We start from the raw sequence: 13,146 nt of genomic DNA on the forward strand, positions 1-13,146 counted from the left end.
CAACCTACAGCGGGCTGAATTCAAAGACACCCCGAAAATCAAAGTGAAAAAATGATGCAGCAGGCTAGTCCATTTTGCCGAAATTTCATTGCAGCAACTAAAAATCGTACTCAGTAGTTTGTATGACAATGTCAAGGCACGCTCCTAATGAGACGACGGATGGTGTCCTGGGGGATCTCCTCCCAGATCTGGACCAGGGCATCACTGAGCTCCTGGAAAGTCTGAGGTGCAACGTGGTGGTGTCAGATGGACCGAAACATAATGTCCCAGAGGTGTTCTATTGGATTTAGGTCAGGTGAGTGTGGGGGCCAGTCAATGGTATCAATTCCTTTATCCTCCAGGAACTGCCTGCATACTCTCACCACATGAGGCTAGCATTGTCGTGCACCAGGAGGAACCCAGGATCCACTGCTCTAGCATAGGGTCTGACAATGGGTCCAAGGATTTCATCCCAATACCTAATGGCAGTGAAGGTGCCGTTGTCTAGCCTGTAGAGGTCTGTGTGTCCCTCCATGGATATGCCTCCCCAGACCATCACTGACCTACCACCAAACCAGTCATGCTGAATGATTTTACAGGCAGCATAATGTTCTCCACAGCTTCTCCAGACCCTTTCACGTCTGTCACATGTGCTCAAGGTGAACCTGCTCTCATCTGTGAAAAGCACAGGGTGCCAGTGGTGGACCTGCCAATTCTGGTATTCTATGGCAAATGCCAATCAAGCTCCACAGTGCTGGGCAGTGAGCACAGGGCCCACTAGAAGACATCAGGCCCTCAGGCCACCCTCATGAAGTCTGTTTCTGATTGTTTGGTCAGAGACATTCACACCAGTAGCCTGCTGGAGGTAATTTTGTAGAGCTGTGGCAGTGCTCATCCTGTTCCTCCTTGCCCAAAGGAGCAGATACTGGTCCTGTTGATGGGTTAAGGACCTTCTACGGCTCTGTCCAGCTCTCCTAGAGTAACTGCCTGTCTCCTGGAATCTCCTCCATGCCCTTGAGATCGTGCTGGGAGAAACAGCAAACCTTCTGGCAATGGCACGTATTGATGTGCCATCCTGGAGAAGTTGGACTACCTGTGCAACCTCTGTAGGGTCCAGGTATCACCTCATGTTACCGTTAGTGACACTGACCGTAGCCAAATGCAAAACTAGTGAGAAAACAGTTAGAAAAAATGAGGAGGGAAAAATGTCAGTGGCCTCCACCTGTTAAACCATTCCTGTTCTGGGAGTTGTTTCTTTGTTGCCCCTCTAATGCACCTGTTAATTTCACTAACATCAAAGCAGCTGAAACTGATTAAAAAACCCCTCTGCTACTTAACTGACCAGATCAACATCCCAGAAGTTTCACTGATTTGATGCTATACACTGATTAAAAAGTGTTCCTTTAATTATTTTGAGCAGTATATATATATACAGTCATATGAAAAAGTTTGGGAACCTCTCTTAATTCTTTGTATTTTTGTTTATCATTGGCTGAGCTTTCAAAGTAGCAACTTCCTTTTAATATATGACATGCCTTATGGAAACAGTAGTATTTCAGCAGTGACATTAAGTTCATTGGATTAAAAGAAAATATGCAATATGCATCATAACAAAATTAGACAGGTGCATAAATTTGGGCACCGGAACAAAGATATTACATCAATACTTAGTTGAACCTCCTTTTGCAAATATAACAGCCTCTAGACGTCTCCTATAGCCTTTGATGAGTGTCTGGATTCTGGATGTGGAGGTATTTTTGACCATTCTTCCATACAAAATCTCTCCAGTTCAGTTCAATTTGATGGCTGCTAAGCATGGACAGCCTGCTTCAAATCATCCCATAGATTTTCGATGATATTCAAGTCAGGGGACTGTGATGGCCATTCCAGAACATTGTACTTCTCCCTCTGCATGAATAGCCTTGTAGATTTTGAACTTTGTTTTGGGTCATTGTCTTGTTGGAATATCCAACCCCTGCGTAACTTCAATTTTGTGACTGATGCTTGAACATTATCCTGAAGAATTTGTTGATACTGGGTTGAATTCATCTGACCCTCGACTTTAATAAGGGCCCCAGTCCCTGAACTAGTCACACAGACCCACAGCATGATGGAACCTCCACCAAATTTGACAGTAGGTAGCAGGTGTTTTTCTTGGAATGCGGTGTTCTTCTTCCACCATGCAAAGCACTTTTTGTTATGACCAAATAACTCAATTTTTGTCTCATCAGTCCAAAGCACTTTGTTCCAAAATGAATCTGGCTTGTCTAAAAGAGCATTTGCATACAACAAGTGACTCTGTTTGTGGCATGAGTGCAGAAAGGGCTTCTTTCTCATCACCCTGCCATACAGATGTTCTTTGTGCAAATTGCGCTGAATTGTAGAACGATGTACAGATACACCATCTGCAGCAAGATGTTCTTGCAGGTCTTTGGAGGTGATCTGTGGGTTATCTGTAACCATTCTCACAATCCTGTGCATATGCCACTCCTGTATTTTTCTTGGCCTGCCAGACCTGCTGGGTTTAATAGCAACTGTGCCTGTGGCCTTCCATTTCCTGATTACATTCCTTACAGTTGAAACTGACAGTTTAAACCTCTGAGATAGCTTTTTGTAGCCTTCCCCTAAGCCATGATACTGAACAATCTTTGTTTTCAGACCTTTTGAGAGTTGCTTTGAGGAGCCCATGCTGTCACTCTTCAGAGGAGAGTCAAAGGGAAGCACAACTTGCAACTGACCACCTTAAATACCTTTTCTCATGATTGGACATATCTGTCTATGAAGTTCAAGGCTTAACGAGCTAATCCAACTAATTTGGTGTTGCAAGTAATCAGTATTGAGCAGTTACATGCATTCAAATCAGCAAAATTACAAGGGGACCCACATTTTTGCACAGCCAGTTTTTCACATTTGATTTAATTTCATACAACTAAATACTGCTTCACTAAAAATCTTTGTTCAGAAAACACCCCAGTACTCAGATATACCTAGGAAATGAAAGACATACCACTGTTATCTTTTTTTGTTGAAAGTAGAGTAAATTATTATGCAGGCTGAGAGGGATTCCCAAACTTTTTCATATGACTGTGTATATATATATATATATATATATATATATATATATATATATATATATATAATATACTGTATATGACCAAAAAACAAAACAAATTAGAAATAAAACTTCAGACTTGGTTGTCACCATCTCAGTGAGGCCTTATAGAGATGTACTGTTGTTGGTATAAAGAAAGTCATAACAAAGGAGAGAATTAAATCAAAACTGAGTGTCATTATGAACAATGCTGCACATCCTCTCTCTGATACACTCAATGAGGACTTTCAGCCAATGAATTATTCAGCAGGGTCAAGAAATGCAATGGGGGTCCTCTATATCAACAGCAATACGTCTGCATGATGCCTCACTGTGACTGTGACTGCATTAGACATTTTATTTCTAAATTTCTTGCTTTTTAGTCATTCAGGTGATTGTATATATATATTTATCTTCCTACTTATGTATTTATTTATTTAAAGAGCTTGTGTCAAAAGCCAAATTTCCCACTTGGGTCAAAAAAAAGTTTGTTCTATCTATCTATCTATCTATCTATCTATCTATCTATCTATCTATCTATCTGTCGCAGCTTCAGCGTCATTGGCCATAATCAATTATTCTTTTCCATCATTTTTGAGTTTTCCTTTTAGATTGTATATGTGTTTGCTTTTTAAAACACCATCTGACAGAGCTACTTAAAGATACTATTGATTTCTGCTCTTAGATTACTCATGCCATTCCAATTGTTTTTGCCATATTTCATATGCTTTCAGACAGTCAAATACCACACACTGCATTTTACCAGTTGCCATTTTTACATAACACTGCATTTTACTAGTTGCCATTTTTACACATCTCTTAATTTTGCACTTGAAGCTTCTTATAAATCTACATGACAGTTTAAAGGCTTGCGTCCTATATCCATTGGATGATTCTGTTTAATTCTACTCAGCGACAAAAAAACAACACATTTTCACTGCATTCCAGCAAGTCGTGCTGTCCAGATCACTACTGATACAAGCACACATGGAAGTTCACACTTTTGTTATATGCTATTGAAACATCAGTTAAATCATGTAAACATGAGGCTATTGGTATCATAAATATTATCTCGGACTGTTTTCAGATTTCTATCCTGAATCCTTTGGAGTACTTCTTTTTTAATCGGCTGCAGAAAAAACGCATACCCCTCTACCAAACAATCTGTATTTCCAGTTCTCTGCAGTAGATACTGATGTTCAGATCCCTGCTGATATCAACAAACATATATGTACGCATGTTAGTTCAATTTAAATAAAACCTGCCTAAGAGACATGTCAAACTTAAACGAAGCAAGAACTAAACAGCCTCACATGAGCATGAATAAGCAGACAGGTGGAAGTTTGATCATGATATTGGGACCTCTCAATTAAGGCACACAGACGCACGCCCGTATTGCTTCAGTGTTGAAAATCTAACTGCGACCACAGTGAAGTAACCAGATTACCTGCTGTTTAATCATTCAGTAGAACCAAAAAAATGAATTTCATTAAACTGTGTTAATGTTCACAAAATAGAAAACTACAGTTAAAACCATGCATAGATATAGGCTTAAGCTCGAATTTATTTGAGAAGCAAGTAATATGCGTCTTGGACACACGTGAAAAAAGGCTGCGAAACACAGCTATTCTATTATAGAATACGAATTTAATTACAAGAAGTGGCTACTAGTAGTACCACTGAAGCTCTACTGCCTTTACTGTGTTTGTTCCTTACTTGCTATATTTGTTATTGTTACCCACGATATTATGTGATTTCTACACACACCACTCCTCCTTTACGCTCATCGCAGTACCTCTACTTAGTAGCATTCGGGACGGGTAACGGAAGTCGACGATGTCGCGAGACTGCGGCGTGATCTATGTAACAGGCTCTATGTTGTAGACGCTAGTAGAAAGAGGCGTGACTAGTCACTCTACACAAACACAGAGCAAGGAGGGAGGGAGTCAGCTTTGGGCATCCTTGTGGTCTCCTGAAACTTGGCGGAACTGGCACTGGGCGGGACGCGGCTTCGACAGAAAGGTAAAAGCAACGGGAGAGATTCCAAGCCACTTCAGGGCCTGCAGAAAATGGGTGTGAAAGAACGGAAAAAATAGATATTTTTTGGTTTCTTTTTTGTATTGCATATCCGCTGTACAGGTCAAGGTGGCACAGTTTGACGTTTATGTGCTGATGGTTTGTAGCGCAACAGGATGGGGTGGAAGGGTTTAGCAGTACGGCAGAAAAAATGATGCATAAAATAAATCAGGATAAGTTATAGTCCAGACAGCAGGGAATTGTGCTGGCTTAAATTCCAGGTGATCTGTGCGTCAGTGGAGGCTGTCAGACGTCTGGCCGTGAACTAACAGGCTCGATGCGATATCATCGTGAGTTGCACATGCTGCATCAGAATCAAGGAAGTGAAAGGCAATGACAGTCTGTAGAAGATGAAATCCCCGGGCACGTCAGATCTGTCCTCTAGGCATTGACTAGAAAAATCCGATGCCGAAATAAGCAATAGGAGCCACATTTAATCATTGTGGTAAAAACCTTTATAATGATATTTAGATTTAGCCCATGACACCGATTTGGATAAAGCGAGGTTGAATTACATTGATTTCATTCTTTTTTCGGACTCTGCAAAGGTATGTCTTCCTTACATACTGTATATTGTAGTTCAAACATTGCCTCGCATATATATAGCAGTAAAACTGTACTATGAGCTTCGTTTTAATAACATACTGTAAAGCTGCAAATGCTTTATACTGTAAATATCCCTGTTAATTTTACAGGTGTGGCGATGTACTAACGAACCGCACCTTAAGTAGCTCTTTCTGTTTTGTACAGGATTTTTGGTAAAAAATAATTATTAAATTTATATTGATCTACAATCGGGGCAGCACTGTGCAGAAGCTCGTGTTAACCCATGGCGCCAGGGTAAACTTTGTTCATTTCGGCGTTTCTGCATATGTTTTACTAAGAGAATGTGGTTTTCTTTTGTATCCCATAGACGTGCATGCTAGCTTAACCGTAGACAAGAAATTGATTTAGACAAATGTGGATCAGTTTGTCATGTGGTTAACTGGCATCTGATCTCATCTAGGGTTGTTTCCTGCGTTATATTCGGTGCTGCTGTGACTGTCTAGCGGTCTGATAAATAGCAACCACCATAAATTTGAAAGAGGATGTATGCAGTTTAGCAAATTATCCCTAGATTTTTCTGATGAAGTCAAATTATTTAATCAGTGAATTAATTAGTAATGCCAGCATTGTAGCTGTTTATGAATATTACCTCAAATACATTTTCCCTGCCATTAGCAGTGTTAATGATGCCTTTTATTCAGTCATTGATAATTCAGTAGGTAGGATGTGTGAGCGATGCTGGTAGAACTGCAGCAAACAGTAAAGAAAATTCTTATATCAGGAATGTGAAAATGAATGTGCTGTTGTGTTTGCTTACAACCAGTGAATTATTATGTTAAGCTCTAATGGTTCTGTGCAAAGGAAAGTGCCTCTTCAGGGATCTACAGTAGCTAGTCTTCTGCCATAAATTATTTGTGTTTCACTGTGTTATATAATAAATACCTTTGCAATGACATAACAGAATGACATGAAGGCCTTTTTCAGCAAGTATTTTTTAAAGAATGTACTTCATGTGATTCATCTGAAGTATAATGCTATCCATATTTGTATTGCATTTATATTTTTATGTATTGCTATAATTTCACTTTTTTGTAAATAATATGTGTACCATTAATGCATAATTTCAACCCATATTTACTGTGAAAGTGGAAAAGAAAGCATCTTTCCCACCCCAGAGCTGTGTTTAAGGTGACTGGTCCCATTCGTGTGAGCCATTGCAAACATGCTTGTATAGGATTAGAGTTAGCGATTAGCTGAATTAAATTCAGAATAGAGGTAATCTCCCTGTGCAATCAGCCAATTATTCAATCAATCAAGCACTTTATTGTCGTTGTGTAACAACAAAATGTAACAACCCCAAAGGTGCATTTAAGATCCAAAAGGCAAATGGTTCAAATAGATAACAATACAATAAATAAATGCAAAATAAAAGATAAAAACAGAATAATCATACAAAATTAGCAAGATGCCATATACAGTGTTAAGTATTCAAGTAACCAAAACAAATTATTATTGCTTAAAAGCATAAAATATTATTGCACATATTACTAAACAGTGTATTGCACATTACCAGCAGAATGTATTGTACATGTTCAAGAAAAAGGCTGTCAAAATTGTAACAAATAATTTCAAATGGCACAATTCAACTAATGTCAGTGAAACTGATAAAAGAGTTGGGTTCTAGAACTTCATCATTCAGCATTCGTAATTTGACAACTGCCAAGTATGAACTTTTTACTCACTGTGTTTTCTTTTATGATTGGACAACACAAGGAAGAACTCATTTGTGCATGTGACCTTTTCCATAAACCGTAAATTTGTATTCATATTTTGCACCATCCAGTTAATTTTCACTCAGTAATGTTGAAATAGCAGGAAATAAAACAAAGCAAACACATACACAAACGCCAAGCTGATTTTTTATTTTCCTTTGACAGTACCATGGATGTAGACAGAGTGTCTGCTGGGCTCTCCTCCCTTGCCATCAAAACGTCCAACTACCATACAGCAAAGGAGGGAAAATTCAGGTGTGTGCCTTTTTGGTATTTATGGAATGATGGATGCAAAAGTAGGAAAAAAATGACAAGAGTCTTAGATAAGACTCAAGATAAGGGGCACATATGACGTGTGGTTCTTTCATTGAGCTGTGCTGCTTTTGAAACCAATGTTCTGAATGTTTTGAAAACCTGTGAGATAGACTGACCCAAAAGGACATGGAGCTTGTGACTCTTTAAACATTTTTGAGCATTTGCTCGTTGCTATATATGCAGTTGTTTTCTTCTTGTAGGTTTTTAGTGTTTTACTTAATTGATTTTTCTGTGCCCTGTGTAAACCCAACCCAAGACTTTTATTATCTGTTCATTGTTTCTATGATAAGAGTATTGATTGTCTGATTTAGTGAATCTTTAGATCATTTAGATTAGCAACATTTTTGCAGTAATGAGGTTAAAAAAATCATATTTAAACATGCAATCCTTTATATAAGGTACCAGCTTCTATCTTGGGTAATCGTGTATGCAATTATGTATTACAAGAAATATGTACTGTTTTTTAGTGGTTTGTGCATGCTTTCTTGACATTCCTGGAGGAATAATATTCTGGCATCTATTTATGAAAATATTTAAGGCATATCTTTTGCATCTTAAATTGATTGGTGATGATGTAGCAGACGTTGTATAAAAAGGACTGTCACCTGAACACAGATAAGGTACAAAACACAGTTGATTGTAACACAAGATAAATCAAAAGCCCTGATTACAAGTTGTTATCTGAAAATCCAGGTAATCAAGACTAAGAGCAGCATTCTCTCGAACATAACTTTGTGTTGCTAAATTGCACAAAGTTGTTGGTGTCAGCTTTGAGGGGTGTGGAGTGAAGTCCATTCTTTACATTTGCAGCCAGACCATGGCTGTTTGATTCATCCCTCCATTTTCTAACCCTAATCCTTCCCTGTTAGGACCAAATAAACACACGCTTTGGACACTATGCTAGTATGTCACAGAGCAGACACAGTCACTGGCGCACATACCTGCTGCATTGGAGCAATTTAAACTCATCAGCTGTCTTACAGGCATGTCTTTGAGTCCGAGAAGAAACAGGATGGCATCACAGAAAGTCAAATAAACATGAAATATGTAAATAGCACATTGAATTATTGTTCTTGTTGCGAAAGAATAAGGCTGTAGTTGAGTTATTCTCTGAATATTTCATTAGTCAGTGTGCACTTTAGCACTATTCACAAGATTTGCAAATGGATTATATGGTAGTAATTTGAATTGAAAAATATTTGGGCAGCCCATGGTGGCCAGTACTGGTACCATGAGTTTGAAATACAGTTGGCCTTAAATTTACCCCACACTTCACTTTATTTGGCATTCCACGTGTATTCTTAATACAGTGCACCTATTTACCCAGAGTCCTTTAACACTCAAAAGACGTCTCAAGGTTGGTCATTGTTGCAAATGAGATTTGTCCTTCTAGAGTTCAGGATGAAGGAATTTATCCTCCACTAATTATTACAGATTTAACATAGAAAGTTAATTTTTTTTGTCCAGTTCAGTGAAATGTTTTAAGGGGCAGATTACTTGATTTTTTTTTTTTGCTCCATTTAAAATCCTCCTTGTGTGGGATTTAGTCACCAGGCAGATTATCCATTTTGAGAAAGAGGAGCTCGTGTTTTCCATGTGACGGGCTCTCAGTGTTTAGCACAGCATTCTGGCCCTCGCTGTCCGAACTGATTAGTGAGGAATGGCGCCAGTGCAAGCCATAGTTTTATGTAGCTCGTAACGAGAGAAAAGCCGATTTCCTTCTTGTGCGTTCCTGAACAAAGAAGAGGGTACTGACAGTACTGGATTTAGTAGCTTAAAAAAGCACATAGACCATTAGTTAAAGTGTACAGTAATGCACTGGAGCATTTCTAGTCCTCTGAGTAATTGGAGAATTCCTGCCAGTAAGTGAGAAATATGTTTGTTATGTTATATTATAATACAATTATGTTGACGATGACCTGGGCAGCATTGGAATACAATGATTAGCATTGCTGTCTTACCTGTGTACCATCTAGGTGTGATTACTGCATTCTGTTAAAAGCTGTCAGGATGTCCTCTGGCTCTCCAAAAGAAACACAAAGTTTGCTCAGAAAATTAATAAATGGATTAAAGTAAAAAAAAACAAAACATTTATTTCCACAATAAATGTCCCTATTGAGTTTATTGTGGTCATAGATCCATGAATAACCTGGCCCACTATAAGATAATCCAATCCACATACATTTTTATACATACAGTCACAGCATGAAAGAAAAAAATTACAAAATATACTTTATCAGTGTTTCTGCTCAGTGTTCATTACTTAATACAGCAAATTGAAGCAAAGGACAAGAGCACTTTGATTTTATGGTACTTCTGAGTAAATTGAATTTTTGTTACAGACCCATGGCTCCTTTGTGTGATGTGTTAGCACAATTGCATGAGAAAAAAGGCTGTCTAGATGATTGTCACATCTGATAGAAACTCAAAGAGCCAGAGTCACTACCAGTTAAAAAAAGTTGTACACTAAATAATTCACTAATGAAAGTATTCTAACCGTCCTAGGCACAAGCTGCTCCTGCCTCTGGAGTTTGGTCATTAGTACCACAGCATCCATGGCTAAAAAAGCAGGTTTAAAAAAGTTTTTCCTTGATAAGGTATTTGTTAGGAAAAGTTAAAGTATTATTTGTCAAATAGCATAAACATCAAGTATTAATTGTTGCATTCTTGCCCTACATATTACATGCTGTTGTATTTTTCTGTTTGTTTTTCTTTGCTGTTTTAGATAGCAATTTCCCATCTTTTAATTTAGAGAATAAGATAAACTGGAATTTCAATGTATAGTTTACGTATGAAGATATGCAGGGGTTTGTTCTGCTGCTTCATATCTCCAAATACCTGGTTTTGATTTCACTATGGACTCTGTAAACCATCCTGAACTGCATCCTTTAAACAGGATTACTTCTACTCCACATTATGTATTGCCTCTTAGTAGCCAGAAGGTTTTCTTCTATCCTGTCAGACCTTCATGCTTTCACTCCCTATTAAAGGAGCATCTGGCATATGCTTGGTCGCCTGCTCTCTTGCACGCATATTTAGGAGAAGGTATATGCTCCAAATCTTGGCCTAGGATTGAGTTGGTAGAAGAAATGAGAATTTAGATTCTTCTAGGATTCTGAGAGTCAATCAGCCATTTTTCCTAATCTGCCCTTTTAAACTAGCAGGAAGTAATAGACTTGCATTCATGTGATTGGAACTGGCTTTTATTAAATTGTTGAAACATGTTTCTTGAAACCGTGATTGAATCCAGAGACATGTTTACCTTTTTAAGAGTTGGCAGTGGCAAGACAATGACTCCTTGGCTTTTGATATGAGTTTGAAACCTTATATGAGTGAAGTCACCACAGTTTGTCTGGCAATGACTAGAACATAACTTTCAATTTCAATAAAGTGCTCATCCACTGCCTTTGTCTTATTATATCATACAGTGGATATAAAAGGTTTACATACCCCTACCAAAATGACAGGTTGTGTGTGATTAAAAAAATGAAACCAAGAGAAATCCTGTCAGAACATATTCCACCAAATAAGGTGAAAACAAATCAGAAACTATTTGGTGAAAAAAGGAAGAAAAAAAAACATACAAAAATCTGGTTGCATTAGTATGCATATCCCCTAAACTAATACTTGGAACACCTATTGCTTTTATTACAGCACTCTGTCTTTTTGGGTAAGAGTCTATCAGTTTGCAACAACTGGACTTGGTGATTTTTGCACACTCCTCCTTGCAAAAATTTTCCAGATCTGTCAAATTCTGATGGCATCACCTGTGCACAGCTCTCTTTGGTTCCCCGCACAGATTTTCCATTTGCTTAAGGTCTGGGCTCTGGCTGGGCCATTCCAGAACATTGATTCCCCTTTGATGAAGCCATTGCTTTGTTGATTTGGATGAATGCTTTGGGTCATTATCATACTGAAAGGTGAAGTTCATCTTCAGCTTTCTTGCAAATGCTTCAAGGTTTTCTGTAAAAAAAGACTGATTCTTGAAGCTATTAATGATTCCATCCACCTTGACTAAAGCCCCAGTGCCACCTGAGGAAAAGCAGCCCCTAAAGCGTGATGTTGCCTCCACCATGCTTCACTGTGGGTATAGTGTTCTTTTGATGATGTGCTGTGTTGTTTTTGTGACAAACATACCTTTTGAAATTATGGCCAAATAGTTCAACCTTGGTCTCATCAGACCATAATGCATTTTTTCACATGGTTGTGGAAGACTGGGTATACCTTTTTGCAAGTTTAGCTGTGCTTGGATGTTTTTCTTTGTGAGAAAAGGCATTAGTCTTACTATCCTACTCCACAAACCAGACATATGAAGAATAAGACTGATTTGGGTCACGTGTAGGGAACAGCAAGTACTTGCCAGGAAATCCTAAAGCTCCTTTAATGTTGCTGTAGGCCTCTTGGTGGCCTCCCTGACCAGTTTTTTCCTTGTCTTTTCAAAAGTCTTGCAGGAATGTCCTTATTTTCATAGAGTCACTGTTGAACCATATTTTTTCCACTTATTGATAACTGTGTTCACCATGCTGCAAGGGATGTTTAATGCTTTGGATACTTTTTGTACCCCTGTCCCAATTGATGCGTTTTAATGTTAATATGCCATTCAAGTTTTAAAAGCTCTTTGCTGACCATGGCTTTTGGAGTATGTTGCAACCAAGAGGATACCAGAATAATCCTACAGGAACAGCCAAACTTTATCTGAGTTCAATCAGAGCCACTTTAATTGATGTCAGGTATATACTAACTACTATTTGAGATTTTGAGATGAGATTTACTGTGATTGGTTGATTCTGAATAAAGCTACATCCTTGATTATGGGTCTGCACTAATGAAACCAGGTTTTTGTAGGATTTTTTTCCTTTTTCACTAAATAGTTTCTGATTTGTTTTCACCTTCTTTGTATAGATAGATAGGAGGAGGAGTATAGGGACCTAATCAAGGACTCAATGGTGCGACTCAAACCACCTACAACTGAACACCAGCAAAACCAAGGAGCTGGTGGTGGATTTTAGGAGGCCCAGGCCCCTCATGGACCCCGTGATCATCAGAGGTGACTGTGTGCAGAGGGTGCAGACCTATAAATACCTGGGAGTGCAGCTGGATGATAAATTCGACTGGACAGCCAATATTGATGCTCTGTGTAAGAAAGGACAGAGCCAACTATACTTCCTTAGAAGGCTTGCGTCCTTCAACATCTGCAATAAGATGCCACAGATGTTCTATCAAACGGTTGTGGCGAGCGCCCTCTTCTATGCGGTGGTGTGCTGGGGAGGCAGCATAAAGAAGAGGGACACCTCACGCCTGTACAAACTGGTGAGGAAGGCAGGCTCTATTGTAGGCATGGAGCTGGACAGTTTGACATCTGTGGCA

The 13,146-nt window shown here is 38.7% G+C and overlaps 1 protein-coding gene across 6 annotated transcripts in view; it reads left to right on the forward strand.

Annotated features, from left to right (window-relative positions):
• The first annotated feature begins 4,948 nt into the window (after positions 1–4,948).
• The window catches only part of LOC114655604 (inositol polyphosphate 5-phosphatase K-like), a 37,490-nt gene continuing 29,292 nt past the window's right edge, over positions 4,949–13,146 (forward strand). For 2 of the 6 annotated variants that reach the window (XM_051930238.1, XM_028806716.2), the window contains exon 1: positions 7,630–7,719. Coding sequence is in view for 3 of the 6 variants with exons in the window: in XM_051930240.1 (XP_051786200.1) it covers positions 7,634–7,719 (86 nt within the window). In the remaining 3 variants the exon portion in view is untranslated. Of the gene's footprint in view, positions 5,144–5,411; positions 5,695–7,629; positions 7,720–10,327; positions 10,351–13,146 lie in introns of those variants that run through there. The other 4 variants (XM_051930240.1, XM_051930242.1, XM_051930241.1 and 1 more) reach the window with 4 other exon arrangements.

Source organism: Erpetoichthys calabaricus, chromosome 8 (genome assembly GCF_900747795.2).
Source record: "Erpetoichthys calabaricus chromosome 8, fErpCal1.3, whole genome shotgun sequence".
In the NCBI taxonomy this organism is placed as follows: Eukaryota; Metazoa; Chordata; class Cladistia; order Polypteriformes; family Polypteridae; genus Erpetoichthys; species Erpetoichthys calabaricus.